The 24,813-nt window shown below is 43.7% G+C and overlaps 2 protein-coding genes across 3 annotated transcripts in view; both read left to right on the forward strand.

Moving 5' to 3' along the window:
• The first annotated feature begins 12 nt into the window (after positions 1-12).
• LOC108232220 (protein FAM163A-like) lies at positions 13-18,164 on the forward strand. Its single transcript, XM_017409853.3, has 4 exons — positions 13-390; positions 834-886; positions 14,705-14,819; positions 15,517-18,164. The coding sequence occupies exons 3-4, from the start codon at positions 14,727-14,729 to the stop codon at positions 15,901-15,903; spliced, it is 480 nt and encodes a 159-aa protein (XP_017265342.1). The 5' UTR covers positions 13-390; positions 834-886; positions 14,705-14,726; the 3' UTR covers positions 15,904-18,164.
• A 2,641-nt stretch (positions 18,165-20,805) lies between these two features.
• The window catches only part of LOC108237164 (rab GTPase-activating protein 1-like), a 6,074-nt gene continuing 2,066 nt past the window's right edge, over positions 20,806-24,813 (forward strand). Inside the window, exons 1-4 of one of the 2 annotated variants that reach the window (XM_025005305.2) lie at positions 20,806-21,019; positions 22,433-22,522; positions 22,607-22,717; positions 23,470-23,574. In XM_025005305.2, coding sequence (XP_024861073.1) covers positions 20,909-21,019; positions 22,433-22,522; positions 22,607-22,717; positions 23,470-23,574 — 417 coding nt within the window. In that variant the 5' untranslated portion in view covers positions 20,806-20,908. The remainder of the gene's footprint in view (positions 21,020-22,432; positions 22,523-22,606; positions 22,718-23,469; positions 23,575-24,813) is intronic. The other variant, XM_017418398.3, reaches the window with a different exon arrangement.

Below are 24,813 nucleotides of genomic sequence, written 5' to 3' on the forward strand. Positions count from 1 at the left end.
TGCTGACCCCGCCCCTCCGGGACCGACGGCGGCAGGTTCCGAACACTCCCTCCGACAGCCCACCGTGGACTCGGAGACATGCCGCTGCTCCGCAGCCGGACCGCCGCCTCCGTCCTTCCGCCTCTCGGGCACGGAGCATGCCTTTAAACTTCCCACACCGCCTCCCCGTCACCCGGCTGTGAGGGAGAGAGAGGGAGGACGACGGGCGGACAATGACGCGGTGGTTCCGGTGGTGAAGCGGGTACAGGCGGGCCCCGGCGGGCTCCTTTAACTCCTGACCGCTGCGCCGGAGAGGAAGTCCCCCTCCCCCTCCACCTCCACCTCTACCCCCCGCAGCCCAGAGCCGAGGAAAGACAGCGACAGGTTGTTGAGACACTCTTCACTGTTCAGGTAAGCAGCTGTGGGTTTGAACGGAGTTTTACAGAGAAACGCTGCCATGGCTCCTAATTAACATTTTTACTGAAAAGTCCTTTTATGAGCTTCCACATTAATGACCTTTTCGAGCCGCTTTTATCAGGCTGTAAATTAACAGTAAATTGAGAGAAACTGAGCTTATTAAGTGAACTCTCCGGGCTGTAAATGGACAAACATTGCGTTTTGAACCCCTTCAGGCTTGATGTTTTATTCTACATGGTTATGAGCGCCTTCTATGTGCTGCAGCTGATCTGTACAGTGACTACCAGACAGATGAGATGGGGAAACGGAGAGGGGATTAATAAAGGCATGAATTAGGAAGTCCCTGCCCTCACCTTGACTCCATCTGGCTCATTTACTGCCAAACACAGCTCTTAACATGATGATTACATTTTATGTTTTTTTTTTCCCCTCCTCAGAGGCTTTTGGAGCACAGCCAAGGATGCCATCCCTCAGACGGTGACTTCTGCAGGTAAGATTTGTCACTGTTCACGAAGTATATCTTTTCTAAAAGTCTCTGACACCTGCTCTGTAGCTCGGGAGTTTTGCTGTCTCGTGCTTTTCTGTTTATGTTACGGCCGTCGTGCTCGGCAGCTGCTTTAGATTTCACTGCTTTCTTTTCATGCAATCAAGGGCTTCGCCAAATCCAAGCGGAGCGACCGGTCGTGGGATTAAAATAGCGCGGCTGACTCAAATCAGGGTTTGTTTGAGAATGAATTTTCCCACTTCTCGTTGCTCTTTGTTCCCCCCGCCTTCAGCTCGGGCAGCAGGTGTCTCTGTCCTAGATGGGGATTCGTCCCCCTCCGTCCTCGCACACTCAGATGAGTGCTCTCAGTGGCGCCGGCGTTTACTACCTGAATAAATTGCCCCCGTGATGGAAAAAGATTGTTCAGGGAGCAATACGTGAATAATTGAAGCCCCCGGGGCTCTAAATTTTGCAGCGCCTCGCTGTGATTCCTGGCTCCAAAGTTGGCCACCTCAACGAAATATTCATATTACCATTTAAGAATGGATATATCAGGGACGCGTCTGCCGCTGCCGTACTCTCCCCGCGTGTTCTCCGTGTCCCATCTGCCACCGGTTGTAAAATCAACTCGGTGTCTTCTCGCCGTGCGGCTTTCATCAATATCCCTCAACACGTTGCTGCAAGCCGAACGGCAAATGAAGCCGATCTTCGTGGCTTTCGGCACATAAGGCGCGCTGAATCCCTGCGAAACTGACACCATACTGTACCGCCTGTTCACTCGATTACTGATGATTCAGGGCGTCTTGAAGCGCTGAAGCCCCCTCAATGCTGTTTTGCACACACCCAAACGCGCAGCTCAGTCAGGATAAAGGTGCTACGACTCTTTAGACCAGCGGTGTCCAATCCTGGTCCTCGAGGGCCACCATCCTGCATTTTTTCCATGTTTTCCTGCTCCAACACACCTGATTCAGTGGTTAAATCACCTCTTTGTATTCTGCAGAAGCCTGTTAATCACCCATTGATTCAAATCAGGTGTGTTGGAGCAGAGAAACAAGTAAAACATGCAGGATGGTGGCCCTCGAGGACCAGGATTAGACACTCCTGCTTTAGAGCTACATCGCACAACATGGACAACATTCGCAACAAAACGGCAAGAAAAGAATAATGGAGGTCAATGGGGTTTTGGTGAAAGCCCTCTTTGGAGCGCTGCATCTCAGACAGACTTTGCTGTAGAACCGTCATTCAGAGTTTAAACGGGTCACAGACAGTTGGACTTTACGTGTCCGATATGGCATTTTGGTGTCTTTTACACAATCGCAGCTTAAGTGTCGTGATCTTCACAGGTTTCTCCGTTCAGTGTTTAATTGACACTCCCGCGAATTTTGAGCTGTCTAAAAGTTTCAAATCTTTTTACAAACTCTTCTTACTCCCACAACTCTTTTTTTCGGTTCCTATACAAATTATACATCAAAACCTACTTCTTCTTTCACCCAGTGTGTCTCTCGCTGCTGTGTGACTTACGGTTTTCCCTCAGATCCCACAGGAACGCAAAGTGCACAGCCAAGCTAACGCAGTTACATTTTAGCTAAGACGCCTAGAATCTGCTCAGATCACTTTTATTACAGTAAAAGTAACATTTAAAAAAAGTTCTGTTAAGTAATGTAAGAGTATAACTGCATGTGTGCTAGAATTATGGTTTTTTTATCATTTATAACATCTCTGCTGTAGATAACTCAGCCATGCTAGGTGCTAAACCCCAAAGCTAACGTTACTGATCCATTTGTTGTTGGATTTTTTTAAAAATATGGCATTAGGAATATATTGTTTGTACTGCAGATTTGCCATAAAAAAATGATAAAGCTTTTGCTAGTGCTTTCTACATTTAAAGAAATAGTTCTCCATAAACACACTGTGGACAAGGTACACCTACATGTACACGTATGATATTACTTACCCTGTCGGTCACCAGAACTTTGTTATTAACATGAAGAGTTGGGACATCCTTTACAAATCTGTTGAAACACTTGGTTGTTTGAGTCCATTGCTTTTCATAGTTTAGACACTGTAAACTAAATAACTAACAATGTTATAGTACAAAATGGGCGGCGACATTTCCCCCTTTTTCACCTCATACGGGTCAGTTTTGACAGTCGCGATCTCCCTCATACATCTTTCCCTCGGACATTGGTCAAGAGTCGATAAATACCTGGATTTAGTTTGCTTTGAAGCCATTTTTGTCTGGTGTTTACCAACCAACAAGGTGGAAATACCGCGTTGCGCTCATCCTGTTGAGATTTGTGGGAACTATTCTTGGACTGGCCCTCCGATCTTACTGTCAGCGTTGCATCCCTTAAAAAAAAAAAAAAAAAAAAAAAAGTTTTTTTTATACCTACCCGAATCTTAAAGAACATCTTATGGTTTACAAGTAGCTTTGTATGTAAACGTGTTTTAATCAGTCCTGTGACTTCCGAGAGCTCTCTGGTGACAACGATGCTCTGAAATCGCCTTTTTTATACTTTGCTTTTCTGGATTTCACTAAGTGTTCACCTTAGGTCTTGTGAGCACAAACGGCGTCAGAGAGCTCGCCTCGCTGCTTTGACTGAGAGTGGCTCAGAAATCAGGCGCCTTCCTGCAAGTTTGTCTTTTTATTTGTGCCGTGCGAATACGACACCGTGGGGAAACTTGTCTAGGGATTAAAAAAAGAAAGTGTTTTGTATGTTTCGTTCTTTCCAGCACAGCATCTGCGTTTTGAAGCTATCTGGTCGGGTCGAACAGTTCGAGTAGTCCACCTTTAAGATGCTAACGTCTCTGCGTTGTACTCCTCAGCCTGAAATCACAAATGTTTCTGCTCTCGGGTGCTAGGAAGGTTTATTGTCTGTAGTCGAGGCAGAAAACTTATATTTTAAATCGTAACATCGAAAAGAGCTGATGTGAGCAAACAGTGTTGTATTGGTGTTCTTCCTTTTATGTTTTTGTTCTGATCCAGGTTTCGCTTTTACAGCCCATGATGGCCGTGTGGGCGTGCATTTTACATGTTTGATTTTTTTAAAGAATGTTATCTCTTCATCTGATTAATTCAGCTTTACTGGTTAAAAAGGTTGTAGTGGATAAAGAGGCTTCTTATTTCTGTTTTAAGAGTTTTCTGTTCTTCCTTGCCTAGGTTTGTAAGTGATAATAGAAGTGTGTGTGTGTTAGTGACTGACGCTCACCAGTTGTTTTATTTCCAGTCGTTCCTACAAAGTGCATCCGATGGTGCTGTAGCGACACGCTGAATGAATAAATATGTTTCTGTCTTACCTGCTGGCTCTCAGCGGCACATTTCTGAAAACGACAGATTATTATTTTGCAGCTTTGACTTTTCTAATTGAATTCTAATTTCAAAGCTTCCCTAATTACCACGGCTCATTCAGGCATCATGTGGGAGAAAAAGCTTTTTATTTAAAAAAAAACAAAAAACATCATCCCACATCTTAAGGGGGGGGGGCTGTTTTTTTTATTTTTCTTATTATTTTTTCCTCCTCTTTGGCGATCGATCGGGGATCTGATCGAGGGGTGTGTGTGTTGTGCTTGTGCGTGCGTGCGCCACTGCGCTCAGTTGACTTTCCCCGGGATTGTTTCATTTCCCGCAGAGAAAACGAATTAAATTATGACACCTTTTCCTCCGCTGCCTCTCATCTCCTGCTTTTCACTCCGTCAAGAGATGACAAAAGTGCTAAATATAGTTCTGCTACTGGAGTGTGAAGCCTCTCCACCTCTCTCTGCATTTTTAGTGCTGTGGAGGTCGGGAGGGGAGGGGGTTTGATTTTGTGTAACGTTGAACAAAGGTTTAATCATCTCCAACAACAAACAGAAAGGAAAAACCTAATTGGAAGAGAGCGAGAACAAGAAAATCAATATATCCACTCGTTTTTATGCCGGTTCAGGGTGAAAGGACTGAAAGTAGAATAATAAATAATTTCATGTGTACTGAGGTGCTAAATTGATATATTTCTGTACCTTATTGGACAGTATAATTATAGTTGTGAGTTTCTTTATATGAACTTCTTGGTGCTTTAAATTGGAGGACCTACATGAAATGAACTTTTTCTGCTCCTTCATTTAATGTGTAATTATCCTCACAGCTGCAAACACCAGATATTAATTCAGTTCTTTGATTAACTTGTTAAATGTTAAGGAAAAAAATAATAATAACTCACTGGACCTTCTTATTAGTCATTTAAATCTCTAATTTTGTGCGTGACGGGTAGAAAACCTAAAGATAATTCCCTGCTTTGTTGCATAGAAGGAGAGAAAAAAGGACCAAATATAGGAGGACAATAGAAAATATTTGTATTTATGTTTCGGAGTTAAACAGTCAGATGGTAGAGGAGAAGCGATGGAGGATGTTTTTTTGTTTTGTTTTGGTTTTTTATTGTTTTTTGAGTTGGCTGTCCTCATCTTCACTCCTAACCACAAGGTGGCACCAATTAACACCAGAAGAAGAAGAAGAAGCCGTGTAGAGTAGGGCTGCAAAGATTAGTCAACATCGTCGACAGTAAAAATAGTTGATGACGAATTTAATTGTTGTTAATAGTCGTTTTTATTACTGATGATTTTTTTTTTTTTAAACGGAGTGAGACGTCTTCCTGTCCGTCTATCTCTGGCGCAATAGCATTCAACGGCATGTTTAGTCATGGCGGCTATACGACGTGCTAAACGATCCGAGGTTTAGGACAATTTCAGTCTCGATAAAGGAAAAAAATAAACTTACCTGCAACGTTTGTGAACCTCACATATCGTGAAAGCACCTCTGTGACGCACGAGCATTTAAAGAAGAGGCACATCGGACATCTGGACGCAGACACAGAGTTATATATAATTATCTGTTTCAATAGTCGATGACTAATCGACTATTAAATTAGTCATTAGATGCAGCTCCAGTGTAAAGGTGTTTCAAAGTGAGCGACTGAGCAGAAGAGGACCCTGGGAATATATGGATCCGAGCCCGAGCTTTCAGACAATCTCAGCGCTCAGCCCGTGACAAGAGAACGGAGGCCTCCGCCACCACCATTAAGGGGGAAAAAGGGGGCGTTATTTAAAAAGCGCGAGGGCGGTGTAGGAGTTATCGAGCTGGGGAGGCCGATCCAGCGAGCCCTGCAGCCACCCGAAGAGTCGGAAGCAGGTCGGGTCGGCCGCCGCCATCGATCTACACCCTTCTGAGGAGCGAGGATGGCTATGGCCTGAAACGTCTGAGCTTATCAGAGTCTCCCACCACCACGGGTCATTGATGAGCCCGATAAGCTGCTTAATGAGGAGCAGCAGCCCACGTGGTCCCTAAGCTGCTGCTTTGTTAAAACTGTATACTTTAGGTCTTCTGATTAGCAGCCAGCAGAATTTTGATTAAAAAAAACTCCCTTTTTTTGTTTTTAATACCCCATTCCAATCCGCATGTAGCACGTTTATGCTTAAACGTTTTCTCGTTTCACGGGACACACTTCTTGGTCGTACACGACCCGCGCCGGATGAGATCCTCCCGGTTGTTTCGCATGAGTCTCCCAGCGGATGCCACTTGGCTTCTTTGTCTCTCCAGTCTGTTGGAAATTCCCGGATCCGAGCCTTTTTTTCTCTTTTTTTTTTTACCTCAGCGCTTCCTTTCTCGCATAATTCGGCCGCATGTTAGTCAGAACCGCTTATTTTTGTTTTCCCGAAAAGGCCCCATCGCTCCGTCTGCGTCGATAAACATCACGGGGGAGGACGGCGTCGGCGGCAGCGTCTCTTCGCTGGGCCGCGCTACGAGCGTTCTTACACCGGCCTTAGATTCAAAGCGATGGACAAAGAGCGGAATGATGTACAGTTTGGTGAAAAAGGAGGACAACGAATCAGAGACGAGAGAATAAGGAGTGATGGGGAGGGGGAAAAAAAAAAGAGAGGAGAAATGGGGAGAAAGAATGACCTCACTTTGCTTTTAACCACATTATTGTGGCGCTGGTGTATATAATTTAGTACGGTGACACAATGGAAGATGCCGCAGAGCGAGCTGTCAGGAAAAAACATGCAGGGACGCAACTTCTGTGAGGATGCTATCAAATGGAGGTTTAATTCAGTCCGTGCTTAACAATAGGATCATAAATCTTATCTTTATGGTTTTAATGGCTACACCTCACTCACCTCACATTCAACAGCTGGAAAAAAAACAACAAACAAGGAGGAGAAAAAAAATGACCTTTTCTAAGATTTCACTTCAGGCAACACAACAATCTGCATTTTTATTTTTTATTTTTTGCGTTTAATCTAAACAACATCTAAAAGGTTTATGAACAAACGGGTAAAAAAATTGGGCTAAATTAAGAAACGGTGCTCGCAGAATGCAGGTCCGTGAATTCGTCCGCATGTGTGGCAGCTATGATTCATGCCAAATGATTTCCTTTTTTTTTTTTTTTTTTATTTCTTTATTTTTTTTGTTACAAATGCTGTCCTGAAGGCATTTTAATGTCAGCTCGCTGCCTGTTTCCATGACATGTTCCTGACTCACGTTTGCACAAGCCTGTACAAGATTTAAAAAAAACAATCTCCTTTTTTTTAGCTCGCAACTAAACAAAAAAAGCACAAGGATTTTATATTTTTATTGATACACTGAAGTTTTAACTCCAACATTGCAGCTGAGAAGTGGCTGAATGTTCGTCTCAGCCCTTCACACTGCAGGTATATCTTTCTGGAGTTTATGTGATTCACAGATTTAGGTTGTGCATTTTCATGTATTTTCAGTTGCTTGTGTGGGCTGTATAAATGAAGTTACAAAAGCTGCTGCGCTTGGGCTGAAAGCAGTCCAACTTTAGCTGGAGATAATCACATCTAAATGAGCGCTTCGGCGTTAAAACTGTGTGGGGGAAAATTAGCATTTGTTTAAAAGCTCATCACTGAGGTTTGCTTGTGCTGCGCCTTACATTGTTCATTTTAACACCGGTATCACTTTATGCGTGATAAAAGTGCCATCCCGCCTTATCGATAATGTAATAATATCACAGCTGAATGCGTTCATTTCCCTCGTGACAACGGCTCTTTGGAGAACAAGAGTGGCGCTACAGGCCCCGTTGATGATTTGGCTCCTAAAAATAAAAGCTACTTTTTGAAAATGTGAAAATCGGCTGGCTACAAGAGGACAGAACTTTCAGCAAAAAAGGAAAGTAAAAACCCAGGAATACAACCCAATATTCGAGGCAGGCGAGGAAGAGTCAGAAGCATCTGGATTTGTGTAAACCTCAAGCAAATAAATTATTCAACAGAGCGTCACTGCAGCGATCCATTGGTGCACTTTTAAAACAAGAAGAAGAACCGGTTTATTAAAATTACGATGCCGTTACTCGATACTCGGCCATCGTTTGGTTCCTGTTCATGTTTTGACAGTTTTACTAATTTTACTGCTCTTCAGTAACTATTACATTAATTTGTTCAGCACTTATTCTATTTTTTTTTTACCAAAGATTTGTAAGGAAAACATGACCTAGAGTACTTGAGTGCTTGCATTTAACCTCATGATTTCCTTTCTAACGTACTAAAATGCAGCTGTTATTTGTTCATACAGCAAAATCAGCGAACAGATAATATCTGCCCCGTTTTTCTGTTATATTTCGAAGGGATTTCCCGATCCGATCGCAAGTATCAGATTAGTATCTGATCGTATTTGAGTAGCTGCGCTGCAATAAAAAGGGAAAATATTGAGTTTTCATGTTTTTCTTTTAGTTAAACACCACCTTAAAACACCCCAGTGGTCCATTTCTCTGATTTCAAACGGTAATGACTTGTTTTTAGGGCTTTGGTGTCAAAATGCTGAAGTGTGGAGGTTGTGTGGGCGGAGCTACCTCCTTGATTGGTGACGTAGAAGGAGCTGTAGGACAGTGAGGAGGTTACTGTCGCAGTGTGTCAGGGGTTTGTCCTGTAACCAGAGGGTTGCTGGTTCGAACCCCCGTTCCATCCATCTCAGGGCATCTCTAAGACACGTCACCTGCCTTGCCTACTAGTGGTGGTCAGAGGGTTCTGTGGCGCCGGTGTGATGGCAGCCTCACCTCTGTCAGCCCGCACATCTGTGGCATCTGTGGCTACAATGTAGCTTACCATCATCACTACTGACTGTAGTGTGAAGCGCTTTGGGGTCCTTGGACTAGATAAAGACATATACAAGTGAAGGCCATTTACAAAATGGAAGCAGAAGAAGAAGTACCAGTTTGAAAACATGTCTGTTTTCTGGTCTGGAGTGATGCTGTCAGGAACTGGAGCTTTCCAGTGACGTCACACAGTTTAACATTTGGACAGTGAGAGCCTGCCGGAGCCGGTCCGACAGGTGGTGGTTCTTCTACTGAAGGTTTGTTTTTCTTTAACTCTGCAGTCTGTCAGCAGACTTTGGGTTGTAATTTCCACCAGGAGCTAAACTAACCACATCCATCCTTCAGGAAGCAGAAGAATCAAACACTTGTTGTTTCAGGTCAGTATACACAATTCATTACAACAATCTGAACCATTTCACGGATGGAACAGTGGCACAGTGGTTAGAGCTTTCTGCTTCCCAGCAACAAGGTTGCAGGATCGCTTCCCGGCCTGCGGCCTTTCTGGGAGGAGTTTACATGTTCTCCCTGTGAACATGTGGATTTACTCCGGGTACTCCGGTTTCCTCCCACAGACCAAAAACATGCATGTTAGGTTAATAGCTAACTCAAAAATTTGCCTCTAGTTGTGAGAGTGTGAATGGTTGTTGGTCTCGTTTGTCTCTATGTGTCCCTGTGATGGACTTGAGACAAGATGACGACAAAATGGATGGATGACCCATTTCACCCCCACACTATCCGTATTTGCTTTTTACTGCCTTGTTTGCATTCCTGCGTTTGGCTCTGAATACGTCACACTTCCCAGTGATCGGGGAAAACACAGAAGAGATCCTAGTCATTTCCCAATCCTTGAATATTAATTTTAAATTCATGTGAAAGTTCATTATCAAATGGCAATTCTTGTCTTTATTGATGTAAATAAAAAACAACTTGAGGAACAACATGAACACAGGTTTTCTTTCTTGACATCTAGAGCTACTGAGGAGTCGACCATAAGATTGGGGTTGATTTTATTCACTTTAATGTATTTATGGCACAAAATCTGTGCTTTTTGTATTGCATTGAGATTTTTAAATCACTCAGATCTGTATCAAACTTGATCGGGACATCCCTAATATTTTTTATAAATGCTATTCCTTCCTGTTCCTTGAGACATTGGGAAATTATTTTGAAGTCATTGCCCGCTTCTAGTAATGTGTTAGAATATTTAATTAATTACGTTAGTTAATTCTGTAATTTCACTACAAATGAGAAAATGTACACATCAGTACTTCTATCAGTGAGGAAGGGTCTTTTTTTTTTTTTTTTTTAACGAAGAGCTGCCTTAATTAAATGCTGCTCATCTGCTGAGAAACATCTGCACGTTTTATTTATTCAACCTCGGCAGCAGATAAACAAAGTTGTCCTGTGTTGTAATTACTATAATGGCAGCGCTTAAAATTAATCATCCTGCTTGAACTCAAGCATCTGAATCAGTCTAAATTAATGTCAAAATCCTTGGTTGTGCACGCTGGAGTAAGAGGACGTTTTCTCTGAGAGCGTTCGTGTGGGCGGTCTGGACTCTGATTCATGGTTATTTTAAGCTTTGTGGCGCCGCTGATGAAATAAAGGCATCCATATGCTTATTGTATATTTCTGTTTATAAAAAAAACACTCCGTTTGAGGCTTGGGTGTAATCAGAAGGACTACAGTATGTGTGAATATCTTTAATTCTTTGCTTTTAGCACCGTTTTGGCTCCAGTGTAAGTCGAGGCTAATCACAGCTGTTCGTTCTGAATTATTTACTTTCAAAACAAAGAACAAACCGTGGTATTTAGGGTGGTTCTTTATAAATGTCCATAACTGTATGGCTATTTAAGCCTTTTAAATGCAGCTCATGTGTACATGCAGCAGATGCTCCCCTGGAAGTTTTATGATTATCCTTTGAGTCACCGTAATGTCTAAATCAGTCACGGTGAACATAAATGCGGGAGACGCTCTTTAATATTTAATATGCTGAAGCTTTACTGCAAGTGTGCATCTCACATCCCCTCCGCGGGTCGTGTGCTGCCGTATCCGGCATGTTAATTCGTTCACTTCTCCGTGTTTCTCATCCGAAGCCGCTCCGCCGCTATCAAACCGCATTACTTCCTTTAATTCTGAGGTGAACATCTACCGAAGGAGGCCTTTACGTGCGACGTTTGCTGCAAGTCCAAACTTAGTGATAGAACTTTTGTAGTGGGGCTCTGTGATAAGGTTATACATATTCAATATCTTACCTGTTGCAGATGGCTCTTTGGGAGGCCTCATTTTGGACAAATCGTGTGTATCTGACCAGGTTAATGAGCTAAAGCAACTCCAGCCTGAAAGAATTTTACATGATCTCAGTTTTATGATCTCTTCCATTGCTGTGGACGTTGCATTACAGACTTTATAGGATTCTTATGTTAACTGCACCGGCTAATAGGGGCGGGACTCTTTAGGCACCTCATGATTTGATTTGATTTTGATTCAAAGTTGCTGCGATGCAACTTCAATACAAATATTGGTATTAGTAAACACCAGGAGGCAGCTGGTCTGCTTATGATGCTTCTCCAAAAAACAGAAACAAAATATACAAATTTATGAACTGAAATAGAAATAAACACTATTTTTTTTTATATTTTCTTGCATAATATAGAGTGCACACTAACATGTGCCAAAAAACCATATTATTTACAGTCTGCTTACCGGCAATTAGCATAGATGCTAACTTAACATTGAAAATGCCATAGGAAGGCTAACACAATTAGCATCACGTTTATCACTGGGAATTTATCCACAAATGAAATGTTTCGAAGTCATTACTAAAGACAGTCATGTCTTAATCGCTTCAGCTACTACTCAGGCAGGATAATCTTCAGGGCTTAGCAAACAAGAGATGAAGAAGATAACGCTTTACTGCGATGTCTGTACCTAGCTAAACGACTTTCAGAGCGATCCGACTGTTTGGTTAACGAGTCGTGTTTGTTTATTTATAGACTCTGTTTTTGCGCTGACCTTTCCCGTTAGACAAAAGCCTCTTCTGTCCCTGCAGGAGATCCATTGAAAGGTGGCTTTTGAGAGAAGTACTCCACAGGTTGTCATGGTTCCCTCCTCTTCGTGTTCTTTTATTTTTCTGCGTCTCCCGCTGCTTTCTATTGTGCACGTCTGATAAGCCACTACAGAGGAGGTTATGTGAATTATATGGTTTTCTTTGTTCCTTTAGTCGTAATCAGACACGGCCTCAACTCATGACTGGAATTGGATTCTGGGTTTTTTTGTATTTAGTTTGATGTTGGGTAGTCACAAGCAGTTCATGTAGACTTGCATTGATTGGTCACCACATGAGTCCCTTTATTGAGCTGCGTACGCAAGAACAGTTCATATAGATTTAACCTGAAACACAAACATGGCAGCTTCGTCTTTGACACATTGTTGGATGTTCTGAAATGCAGTTTTGCTTCAGCTTCTCCTGCAGACTGATTGGAGCCCATCTTCCTCGCCAGTTCAGTCTCGTGCTGATGCGCTTCAAAGTCTCGTTTACAGTTCGTGGTCGAGTCAGCGAACTGTTTTTTCTGTACATGTTGAGAGCAAAATACAAATATATGTCGTCTTTTGAGTTACTGTTTTTCTTATTATTGTTATTTTTACTACATAAAGTGCCTGAGCGCTTCAGATGAGTGTTCTGTAACCTCACCTTTGGAACGAGGCTTACCTGCTGATTCCGCTTTTTTTGTTTTTTCAGAAACTGCTGTGTTGCATTATAGGAGAGTGTGTACTCGTGTTGCTTTTCAGCGTAAAGAACTTGACAAGTTGAGGGGGGAGGAAAAAGCAACGGACACGCGAGCACGGATGACAAGACTTTTTTATGTTGTGATGATGACGAAACCGAAGTAAAATGCAAATGGTTCGTCCTAATTCACATATATGCAAGCTTAGAGGGTGATCTCTGTTGATTTCAAGCTGATGGGGGTCGAAGGTCAAGCTCACAGATGACCTTGTGCTCTAACTGTGCAACCACGTAACAGAGGAAAATTAAACTGCACAGTTGGACACCTCTTAGGTCAAGTTTGATCACCATTGATTTTAAGGTCATGGGGTCAAAGGTCAACAACACAGCTGACCTGGTGCTCTAACTCTGCAGCTGTGTAATGTAGGAATGTCAAACTGCACAGCTGCACACCTCAGGGGTCAAAGATGATGCCTGTTGAATTCGAGGCTCATGGGGTCAAAGGTCAAGGTCACAGGTAACCCCTTTGTTAAAAACGTCTCTCTGCTCCTACATGTGACCCTTTTGTTTCCTCCACTAAAGAAGTTATGTTTCCGGTTGTGTCTGTTGGTTTGTTTGTCTGTCTGTCAGTAAAGATCAGGTAAAAACTAAAGAACAGATTTGGAGGAAATGTTCAGGAAATGTTGGGGTTGTCCCAAAAAACAACAGATTAGATTTTGGTGATCCAGATTATGATCCAGGTGGCACTATTTCTCAATCACGCTGTGGCCTTGATGAAGGTTTGCGCTCTGAGTGCTCCTAGTTCTGTTCTCTATTCAGTCCAACATTTACCTTTTTAGCTTCTGTCTGCATGAGTATATAAATACCAAGTGTGTTATTTTTAATTTTTTCTTTTTTTATTCCTACTTTATGTCACCACAAGAAATGAATTAACACGTTAAAGTGGTAAATGTTACCATTAGCTCAAGGCTGGTGCTGTGTTTATATATAAGTTCATATGCGTCTTAAAGAACTGTAAATGTCTGTAACATCTGGTTAACGGTACGAACCCGACCAGTTACCAGCAATACGTTCTCTAAAATATTTATCTTTTAGAAGGTGTTTGGTTATTGAAGAGTTTCTGCATCATTTATTTAACGTTTACTCTTGTTTACCTGTTTCATGTTTCCCACTCTTCATGTATTCACAACAAGACAAAAACGATTAAAGAGAAGCTTTAGACACGGTTCTTGATGTGCCAAAAACAACAAGCTGGGATTAATTTCGCATCCGGTTTTAAGACATTTGCACTTCACGTAAACCTCCGTCTGTAACTGGGATCTCGTTTCCAACGGAGAAGTAGAGAAGGACAAATCTGTGAACAGTGTCTGCAGAGAAAGTTTGGAACGAAGGCTTCAAAAAAAAAAAAAATCTGTTCATTTGTGACGAAATTCAGTTTTTATTGTCGCTTTTTCCTCCATCGTAATCAGAGACGGGAGGGACTTTTTTAAAAACGGGCTTGATAAATTCATCCTCGACCAAAACGTGCACCGGTGCTCGCTACTAGTTCTGGTTACGAGACGAATCCTGCAGGTCCAAATTCAATTCGAAGCCCCGTGGCGGTGTTTTGAAGCATTGCTCTACTGTCATCAATTCAGAAAAAAAATTTTTTAAAAATGAGGGCACGTTTTGGATACACGTCGTTCATCACCACCTCAAAGGCTTCCAGCATGATTAACATGGAGCATTAACACTGTTTTGTAGGCTTGTTGAGGCCCGGGAAATCACATTATGCCATATCTTTATCCCGGAGGCTCGGGATACCGCCGGAATGAGAAATTCCTACTTACATGGTTTAAGGTTTTATTAGTTCCAACACAGTAGACTGATTTCCTTTTCACATGCTGCAGAATTCAAACTGGACGTAAAGATGCTGAATATTTTTGCAGATTTTTAGGGGAATTGAAATCCCGACCGCTTGTTTTCGTTTTTCTGACAGCCTCTGGTCTTTGCGTCTCCCCGTGTGTCTTTTTACAGGGTTTGATGGAGAGCTGGTCGAATGTCAGCGGGAACGATCGTGATAACCGGAGGAATTCTTGCCGGGGTGATACTGCTGTGCATCGTAGCAGTCCTCTGTTACTGTCGACTCCAGGTACCCGGCGCCACCTGTGCATTTACGTCCTGCACTTAAAAAATTAAACACACTTAAAATACGGTGAAATAAAACTATCCAGGCGGCATGAAACATTAAAGCTGGTACTGATTTGCGAGTACAGTGGAATCGGTGCAGAAGCTTGCGGGGGATTTCTGGCGAAGGCTTAAAGATGGAAACGCTCTTAAAGGTTCATAAATTTGATTCACCAGAAGGCCCGATTTTGAAGTTTACAACTTTCCTAAAAGTCCACCTTGAAGCTAATCTTAAACCGCACACGTAGTTGATCAGGATGTTTTATTATCTTTGTTAAAATCTTTCACGAAATAAAATGTAGACTCAACGAAGTCTGGTAATATGACCAGTCCTGCCAGCTGGTGGTGACAGTTTAGTTTCTGTGTGTCAGTGGTGCAGCACTGTTGTACCATTACTGTATATAGTGATGTGCATAAAAATACTCACAGACTGATCTTTTTTTGTTTAATAGACATTTATTAGATGACCAGCAGGGGCTGTTTAAGCCTACTAATAAGGAACACGTCAGACACGATTGTGGTGAATTTCAAAATGAAGGAAAACCAAAAACAAGCTCAGTTCTTACTGTCTTGTTATTTCTCCAACAGATGCTCAGTAAACTATTGTTTTACATGAGGTTATGTGGACTCTGTCTCAGACTGTCTTCGTGTTGTTCCCGCAGTATTACTGCTGTAAGAAAAATGATTCGGAGGTGGACAAGGCCTCAGAGGCGGGAGCTGATCCCCTGTCTCACTTCCCCTGCAACGCCTGCAACGCCCTGGCCATGGATGGCACCGCTATCACCCCGGTGTCTTTGGACCAGCTGGACACGGGTTCCCGCCGCACGCCCTGCCCCAGCTGCTCGCCGTGCCCCCTCCGCTCTGGACTCGCAGAAGACATGCGCAACGGAGGGGAGCGGCTGGGCTTCCATACCTACTATGAAAACCCGCCCGTGACGCTGCCGCAATCTGCCAACTCGCAGGGTTCCTCCCCTCTGAGTTACTACAACCCCGCGGACATGTTCCCCCCGCCGCCGCCGCCGCCACGGCCCTACAGCACCGACGTCTGACTCCTCGTTCCCCGCGAATTCACATCCACGCACCTGACACCTCGCGCATGCTGTTTTGTTTAGGACTGAATTAAGGGACCTTGTTAGGACAAAGCACAATTACACCTCCACCTATAATGCGGCTCACTCTGACGTCGTCATTCCCCCACGCTCATTCATACAAAGATCTGACCTACCAACTCAGCCCACAGAGCTCTTATGAGGGCAGTAAATCCACTCTGCAGCCCACAGAAGCTGCAGCGTGAAGAGCATCTGATCCGAAAGAGATGATGCAGCTCTACCAGGACTTTAGTTTGCACGGCACAGGGCGAAATCCCACTTCCCTGATGTAGGCGGGACCTCAGTGCCAGCGTACTTGTAGGAGCCCAGGGATTAATGTCGTCATTCAAACCACTCTGAAGATTTCCCTGAATTAATTTTCTAAATAATTTAGAAGTTACATAAATTGTTTCCTGGACATAAAACTGCAATTTAACTAAAAATTACTTGAAACGAAGCGTTTCCGAATAAACGGCTCCAAATGAAACCAGTCATCCAGGAAACTTTGTGGAGAATTTAACAAAACTTAAAAGATGTCAGTGAAAAGTGTCAGGTACCTGAAAGTTCAGAATACTGCAGTCTATAGCCACACTGTACATGTTTTTCTAAACTGATATATATATATTTTTTTTTTTTCTCTGTCCACACATTCCAACAAAAATGCTGAAATACCCACCACTAGGTGGCAAGAACGTCCACATAACGTCCACATAACCGCCACATTAAAAAAACTCTCTCTGCTTGGCTAAAAGTTTTAGCGCATGACCAGTTTAATGGAAACAAACTGAAACTCCATTTATGCGTGGACAGGAAGTGAAAACAGCAGAAAACGGATTTTAAGAAAGCACCCAGAGTGGTGTAGACGGGGCTAATTATATATAATGGGCTTCCTTCGCCGGCAGAGTGACATCGTGATCGTAAATGAAGTGTTTGGAGGGTTTCTGACAGTAGCGCAGGATGTATTTGACGCACTCGTTCATCTGCTTGTCTAAGAAGACGTTCAGGAATAGCCACAGAAACCCCTCCCGTCTCGCTTTTTTTTTTTGCGAAATTTTAGATTTCCTTTCTCAGCATCAGACTTCCCCACTCACGAAACCCCGTGTGAACTGGGAGGGTGAAGCCAAGACGTGCGGTTTGTTTTTAATGGACTTCCCTCGTCGCCGCTGCTTCAGTTTCAGTTTTCTTTCCACCCCCCGGTCTGATGTTAAGTGAGACTGCAGATGCAAATGTAAACCCCCTCCACCCTCCAGCTTACAGTACACGAGGGCTACGGCTATTTCTATCAGCGCTGGTTGTTTGCTAGTAAAAGAAACTAATACTCGAACTTCCAGAAGTGATTTGTGAAGAGAGAAAGGGAAGTTTTTAAACAGTTTCTGAAAGAGTCCTCTTTCAGCCTGCTGGAGAAGTTTGGATGTCTTTGCTGGTAAATCATAATGAAACCACCAACTACCAGTGTCTTCCCTTTGAGTCAGTGTGCTTTTAACCTGTTCTTGTTTACAAATGCAGACGGATGAAAAGAGGAATTCCCTTGATTCCAACAATGTGAAAAACATGGATTATGTACAAGGTTTTGCTGATTTAGAAGCCATCTTATCTGCACAGTAACACGATGCAGTGTTGCTGCACAGTATATGCCTCGATTTGTATCTTTTTAAGAGTTTTTTGGGAGTTTAGTGAAAATCTAAAAATTCTTGTGTCATTTAGTGATCTTCATTTAGTATTTTTTTGTGTGTTTCATGTGCTTTCTGACTGGGAAAAAAAATAAGAAGGCACAATATATGTACATTTAGAAATGGGGAATTCACCTTAGAGCTGCTGGCAAAATGTGCTAAAAGTGCGAGTTTATAAATGCAATATAATTGTGTCTGTTACGCTCGCTGACAATAAAAAAATAAGCACCCAGAAGGAACAATCGGGTTTAGATTGGATTGTAATTTGGTCGACACGCAGGCCAGCGATGGGTATATAAATGATTTGATTTGCAAAGAGCTGACAGAAGCAGAACGGCCACCAGAGGGGCGCATAATGCGGTGTGGTAATGTTATCAGGCAGTTGCCAGAGCGTCCAGAAGTCAGTCAGAGCAGCGAGTGAAGGTCACCGGACACAGGACGCCTCGTCGAATCAGACAGCATTATATTGTATCATATCGTGCAACTATCCAGGATGTGCAGATGTCACATAAGGAAAAAAAAACAGATAGTGAGATCATCCACAGTTGAAGGTTTGCCAAATAGTGCACCAAGTTGTACAAAGCCCTATGACATTTGCCATCTGGATACAGATATTGGACTCACATTGTGTCTCGACAACCGGCAGATTAAAGGTTCACCGCCCAGCCTGCGAGGGCTGCCATTACCTACAAAACAGGAACGGCTGCATTTGGGAGGGGCCATACCTCAGAGGCACGTGTGTTGCCGCATCATGTTCTGCACGGCTGCACTGAGGGAAGAGGGCTGTTCCTGCAAACGTTGTGTGAGGACAGCATTGTTACTTCTGGCTTCGACGTCAGGTCACTTCTGGTAGTGATTTGTAGGACCCTGACGGCAGTGTTGCACCAGTGACACCCTGCCTCTGCGTGCTGTTTCCCCCTGGCACAGTCTGCGAGACAATGCCCTTTCCCCCGCACAGCATACAGTATGTGACCCCCCCGCCCGTGCCGGTCTGCCAGGTCTCAAGGGCCAGTTAACTGTGGGTCGACTTCCTGCAGGAGAGAATACAGCTGCTGCAGATGGGTTAGATTTGTTAAATTTGTTGGTGCCCTTCCACTATAATAATAAAAAAATACACATAACTGATGTGACTGAAGCCAAAAAAAGGTCCAGTCCTTTCTCATCAGTCCCAGAAACTTCTCCCAGAAACTTCGGGGCTTGTCAACATGCATTATGGTGACTTCTAGTCTGGCTTTTGGTGTGTGTGTGTGTGTGTTTCTGTCCTTCTTTCAAAAAGCCCACTCTGGTTCAAACTGGGACGGATGGTGCAATCAGAAAGTGACGTGTTTTGGCCTTGGAATTCAGCTTGAACGGTTTAGGACGGTTCCCTTGTCTTTTGTTCCACCATCCTCACTGCTGTTCCTCCCACATCCCGGGAGGTCGCCTCCAGTCCCGCGAGCCTTCTGCCTTTATATAATCTTGTCAGCTGTGGTCAGAGGAACACGAAGCTGCTCGGAGATGGACTTGTAGCCTTTCCCTTCGCGGAGAGCCGAAACCAAACTACCCAGCGGCTGTTTGTTCAACTTGAACAGGCCGAAAGGAGCTTGACGGCTCCTGTGATGCTAAGGTCAAACGCTCAGTTTGAAACGTTAGACAACTACTTCTAACTGAATCATTTTTCATGAGAAACAAAGCATTTCAATGAGCTGCAAGGATCTGTGTCTGCTTGACTCCATGTCTGTGGGACCACACCCCACTGACATGGGACCATTCAACACATAGTTTCATTTCCACCCTTCCTTCTGGGTGTTTAATTGTCCTTTTGTCAGTGAGTGTGTAATAATATTATTAAATCACATCATTTCCATAAAGCTTTATTGTTTGTTTTGTTTTTTGTTCAGGAGTATGTGCAAACTCATCTTATAAAGCTGTTATGGCATTTTTCGAAGCTTCATTGTTCACAAACTCTAACTATTATGCTCTCACTCAACAAAATATGAGCCTCGTGTGTTTTTTTTTTTTTTGATTGTTTGGTTCTGTTTTTAAGCCTTATTGCTTTGGTCCACCTTGGCACGGTAAGAAAAAAATCCACCATGTTTCACAAAAATGTTCCCCTCTTTTTCTTGTTTTTTTTTTTTTTGAGCAAAAATAAATGTTTCTGTGTCCTCCTTGGCTTTTTTTTTTTTCCTGTTTCTTCTCTTTTCCCACAGTGACTCAGAGAAGACAACGCGGCGTGCTGAAATCTTCGTTTTCTTGGTTGAGGCAAGAAAAGCGTGGCACAAGAAGTGGTGACCGCAGAGGGGGGAAGAAGAAGAAGAAAAAGCTTGAGTGAAATCAAAGACAGAAGTGAAAAACACACCCACTCGCCGAGGATTTAAGCGAGGGAAGCAAAAACAGAAAACGGGAGCAGTCGTGTGACACGGTGGTTGGAAGTGACTGGAGGAAAAAGTGGAGGCGCTTCCCTGTCATCCCGGCTCTGTTATTACCGCCTTACCCTGCCGGACCGGTTTGCCTTCCCGTCAGGCCGCTTGTGGCCCTGCGACGATAATGGAGCCTCCGCGCCAACACCCCCGGAGTGACGTCATCTTCACACGCACGGCCGCTGTTTTGGCAGAACACCTGAGTCAGAGTGAGCAAAAACAATCTGAGAGCACACGTGCGGTCTCATTACCTCACAAGTCACAAACCAAGCAGGTGGGGGGGTTAATTTGGGAACATAAAGGCTTAGAAACAGGTTTGTCTGGACAAAGACAGGTGAGGAGATGCAGAATGTTAATCACGCTGGTGGGTGTGTTCCTTTCACCTTCTCTCACGTTGCTTATAAACGTTGTTGAACCTGATGCAGCCCATAACGCCTGTAAACCCACACACACACACACACACACACACCTCCGTACTCCACCTGTGTGTGGCTTCTACCTGTGAGCTACAGGTTACCTATTAGGGTCTATTTCTGCAGCTCACCTTTGGACTAGAAACAGCTTCTTGTCTTCCTGGATAACTTGGACTTTATCCCGACGCCTCCTGTTTACGCTCCCTCCACCGGACCGAGCTTCCTTCGCCGCGAGTAAAGCCGAGGCGACCTCTCCGAGCTGGTTTTTTTTTTTTTTTTTTTCCTTACAGGTGACCTACAGGGGATGAGCTTCAGATACATGCCTCTGGCTTGTTTGCTTTGCTTTCTTTCTTGTTTCTCTCTGTTTCTTTAACTATTTTTTTTTTTCTTCCTTACAGGTGACCTGCAGGCGAGCCTCCTCGTGCTCGCTGGCTGTTCGGCGTCTTGAGAAGCGCGGCCCCGCGCGGCTGGGAATCTGGGCGAGATGATGCAGGAGGTGTCCATGGTGATGGCCAACGACGCGCGGGCCATCGAACAGATGAGCGAGGAGGAGATCCTCGCGTGCCTGGTGGCCGAGACGGGCCCGACGTTTAGGGTGAGACTCGCTGTTGCACGGATTTATTCCCGCGTACACAATTACTTCTGATTTGAAAGGAACCCCTGCCAGTAAGAGAGGGTGCTTGTTTGTGTGCATCATCTGTTCCCAAAATATTTCATGTAATAAAGCCAGATTTAAACTTAAATCTACAATGGTTGTTGCCACAGCCTACCAACTTTTTTTAAAAAAAGTGGTTATAACTCTGTCAACTTTACAGATATTGACCTAAAGTTTGGTGTGGTCATAGCTGGGACTTATTTACACAACATACTCCAAGTGCTGCTCATTGTGCAAAATCTTTGCTTAAAATTTTACCATTAACTGCTGGAGTCAACCCTGTCTGTCTGTTAGCAAAATATCTCATGAACTGTTGCACGGATTTTAATGAAACTTTTAGAAAGTAACTACTGGATGTGCATCTAGAACAGATTAACTTTCGGAGTTAATCCAGATTAAGAGGGCTGGCACAGCTAATTGACATTAGCCAACATAAAACTTGCTGTAACTCTGTGGATTTCCCAGATACTGAGCTCAAGTTTGATGCGCTAGTAGCTGAGAGTCATTCGCAGCACATACTCAGAGCGTGACATTGTGGGATATCGCATGAGGTCGTCCAGAACATTATTATTATTTATTTGACCGAAACAGATTTCATTTCTGAACATAAGATGATCTTAGTTTAAAACCCGGGCCGGTGACATGCAGTTCTTCAAGAAAAGCTAGACCTTAAATGCGCTGCGTGGCTTTTACAACAACAACAACTTGCAAAACATAAACAACAAATTCCTGTTTTTTTCCCTTTTGGTCGTGCACTTTTGGTTTGCAACCTGGCTTGACTTGAAAATGCTGCACGACCTGAAAAGTGAGACTTCCAAACTGCTGTTTTGTATTTGCCTGTACAGGGAAGGGAGAACAAAACAAAATAAAACAAAACAAGAAAAAAAGCCGCGTCACATTAATTCAGCACACTTCTCTTTAAAAAGGTCTTTCTGCATTCTTCGCGTGAGCCATTACTGACAGGCGATGACAAGCATGAGCCCAACACAAAACATATTCCTCCGCGAGACAGATTTTTGATCGGAGATAAAGCGAAATGGATCCTGCTTGTTCGTTTTAGATATTTAAGATACAACAATCCATTTCATGCTCTCTGAAAAAAAAAAAAATACAAAGCCTCCCCCTCCTCTATAAATTCCCAAACTCGTTGTAGATTACCATGTCCCCCCCCTGTGTGCTCGGCTTTATCTTATCTTTGATTTATGCCGGTTTTGGATGTCTTTCTGAGGCCTGTTCTTGATTTGTCAAGCTTATCCGACATCCTATAAAATCTGCTGGGGGAACGATAGCTTTTCTTAAGCTCTGTCAGAAACGACAGCTTTTCCCCGTCGCTGCAACGTTAAATCGGCTCAGTCTCCTCAGGTCCCCACAAAGAAAGCCAAACTCCGGGAAAGCCGGCTCCAGTTAATGGACGACATGGAAGACCCTTTGGACAAGTACCAGGTCAGAGGTCACACACCCCCCATCCTGTTTGTTTCCCCAACTCGTCAGCTGCAGATCGCTGACGCTGCTCTCTGTGCCTTGCAGAAGGAGAACCGTCGGCTTCAGCAGGCCAGTCTGCGCCTGGAGCAGGAAAATGACAGCTTGGCCCACAGACTGATCAGCAGCAAGGTTGCTCTGAGGAGCGCTCTGGACACGGTACGACTACAAACTATCCTTCAAAGAAAAAAAACAACTTTAATAAGACTCAGCAGAGCTTTGTTAGGGATGCACCGATACCATAACCTTTCAAACAAGTACTTAGATTTGAGTACTGATACAAGTACTACAAATCTAATCCGTTCCAACAGGTGATTTGTAAATATTCAAATTTTGAGCACATAACAAATATATAACTAGAGCTGTCCATCACATTTAATGGTCATTTTTAGCTCCACAGAGACATTATTCCTCCCCAACAAAGATACGAAAAGCTGAAAAATAAACAATATTTAAAAACCAATAAGACAATAGACAGTAGCACGAGTGGAAAGAAAGCAGAAAGTCATTATTTTGAAACATAAACCTAGCATTAGCTTTGCTCCAGTCTTCCTGGGAGACTGTCAGCAGCTCCTGCTCATTAAGCAGCTTTCCACGCTCATTAGTGACTCGTGGTGGAAGGCTCTTGATAATCACAGTGAGTTCTGGTCTTTTCCACGCTCCCCATGTCGTCCCCTCCCCTCAGAACGGTGCAGGTTGATGGCGGTGGCTACTCCCGCACCACCCTCTGTCACTTTTTATCGAACAGATCCCCAATTCTGGTATCAGTGCGTCCCTAATATTCGTATTTTTTCTCTTGATGCTTCCTCCGTTAACGTCTGGCGTCGTGTGCAGCTCTGCACGCAGGGCCTAACCGAATCATGAAGAGGCCGGAATTACATCCCGAGTAAAATCGTTGCGTTTTTTTGCAGGCAGAAGACAAAGTGGATGAACTCACCAAAGAGCTCCAACGGACCAGACAGCAACTGCAAGCTACTGAAGAGGAGAAAAGAGGGAAAGAGGAAGAAGCTGCCATGGTAACAGTAATGGTTGTGTCTGTGTGGAAACGTCAGGTTAGCAAAATACCTCATGAACCGCTGGATAATTGTTACTGAAGTAATCAGAGGATGTACAGGCCCGGTCCCAATACTCACACTCCACACTCCGCCCCTCTATGAAGCGTGCACTCAGTCGAAGCGCACAGAAGGGTTCATGTGCGCAGGTTACAAGCATGCAAAAATTAAAGACAGTACAGGTTACATCATCGACTTACTCCTCTGTCATAACTGCAACGTCCAACATGGCGGACCAGCTCCTGTTTTGGTATTTTAAGAAGGTGCCAGTACGATTTTAAAAGTTTAGGTGTTTTTGCTTTCCAAAGTCATTGCAGGAGATATTTGGCTGTTCAAATATGTTTTGTTCTGACTTGTTGAATACAGAGCAAAGTTTGATAGTATTCACACCTGTACATTAGAGTGAAACAATATTTATTTCAATACTTTACATTTAAAAACTGCTTTTTTCGTGACAGACGCAGCTCGCTGCCATATTTCCACCTTTTAATTCAAAACCCTTTTATTGTCAATAAAACTTAAGATTCAAAACGTCACATGCAGTGATGAATTGTGGGTAAATACAAGTCCGCCTGGATGCGGGCTCAGCCAAAGGGCAGGTGTAGGACGCAAAGGGGGCGAGGCTAAAGAGCACTCCGGAGAATTGGGACACACCCAAACCCTTCAGCATGAACGTGCATTTGAAGGACACGAGGGTGGAAGTGCGAGCATCGGGACCGGGCCTTGGAGTTAGTCTAATCCAAGATGGCCGCCGGGAAAACACCTAGCATGAGAGTGGCACAGCAAGGAATGCCGGGCTTTTGTTCTGACGAGTTATTCCGCCTCTTTGTTACTGTCGAGGTCAGAAAAACTCACAGAAACCCGGAAAACCTGCTAGACCTCCTCACTCGAGATCGAAAAGATGCATGGAGTCAGAGAGTCAAAAAACAGCCAAAGAGTCTGCATTAAAGCTTGAACAGAGTTTATTTACTTTCAGCGCTGAAAGGAGACGCCTTGCCAGAATAATAGGAAAACCCAAGTCACGTCTGAGCGAGATCTCTAACACATAGCAGTTTTAATATGCTGCCCCACCCAGAGATGCTACATCACACACCATGGCTCATCTTTGTCTGGACATCCGTCTGGGACCATATATGGAGTTGTTTTCCTGTCTTCTGCAGTTGGGTTTCTTCGGGATGGTTTCAGTTTTCTACTGAGCTGACT

Source organism: Kryptolebias marmoratus, linkage group LG10, assembly GCF_001649575.2.
Source record: "Kryptolebias marmoratus isolate JLee-2015 linkage group LG10, ASM164957v2, whole genome shotgun sequence".
NCBI lineage: Eukaryota > Metazoa > Chordata > Actinopteri > Cyprinodontiformes > Rivulidae > Kryptolebias > Kryptolebias marmoratus.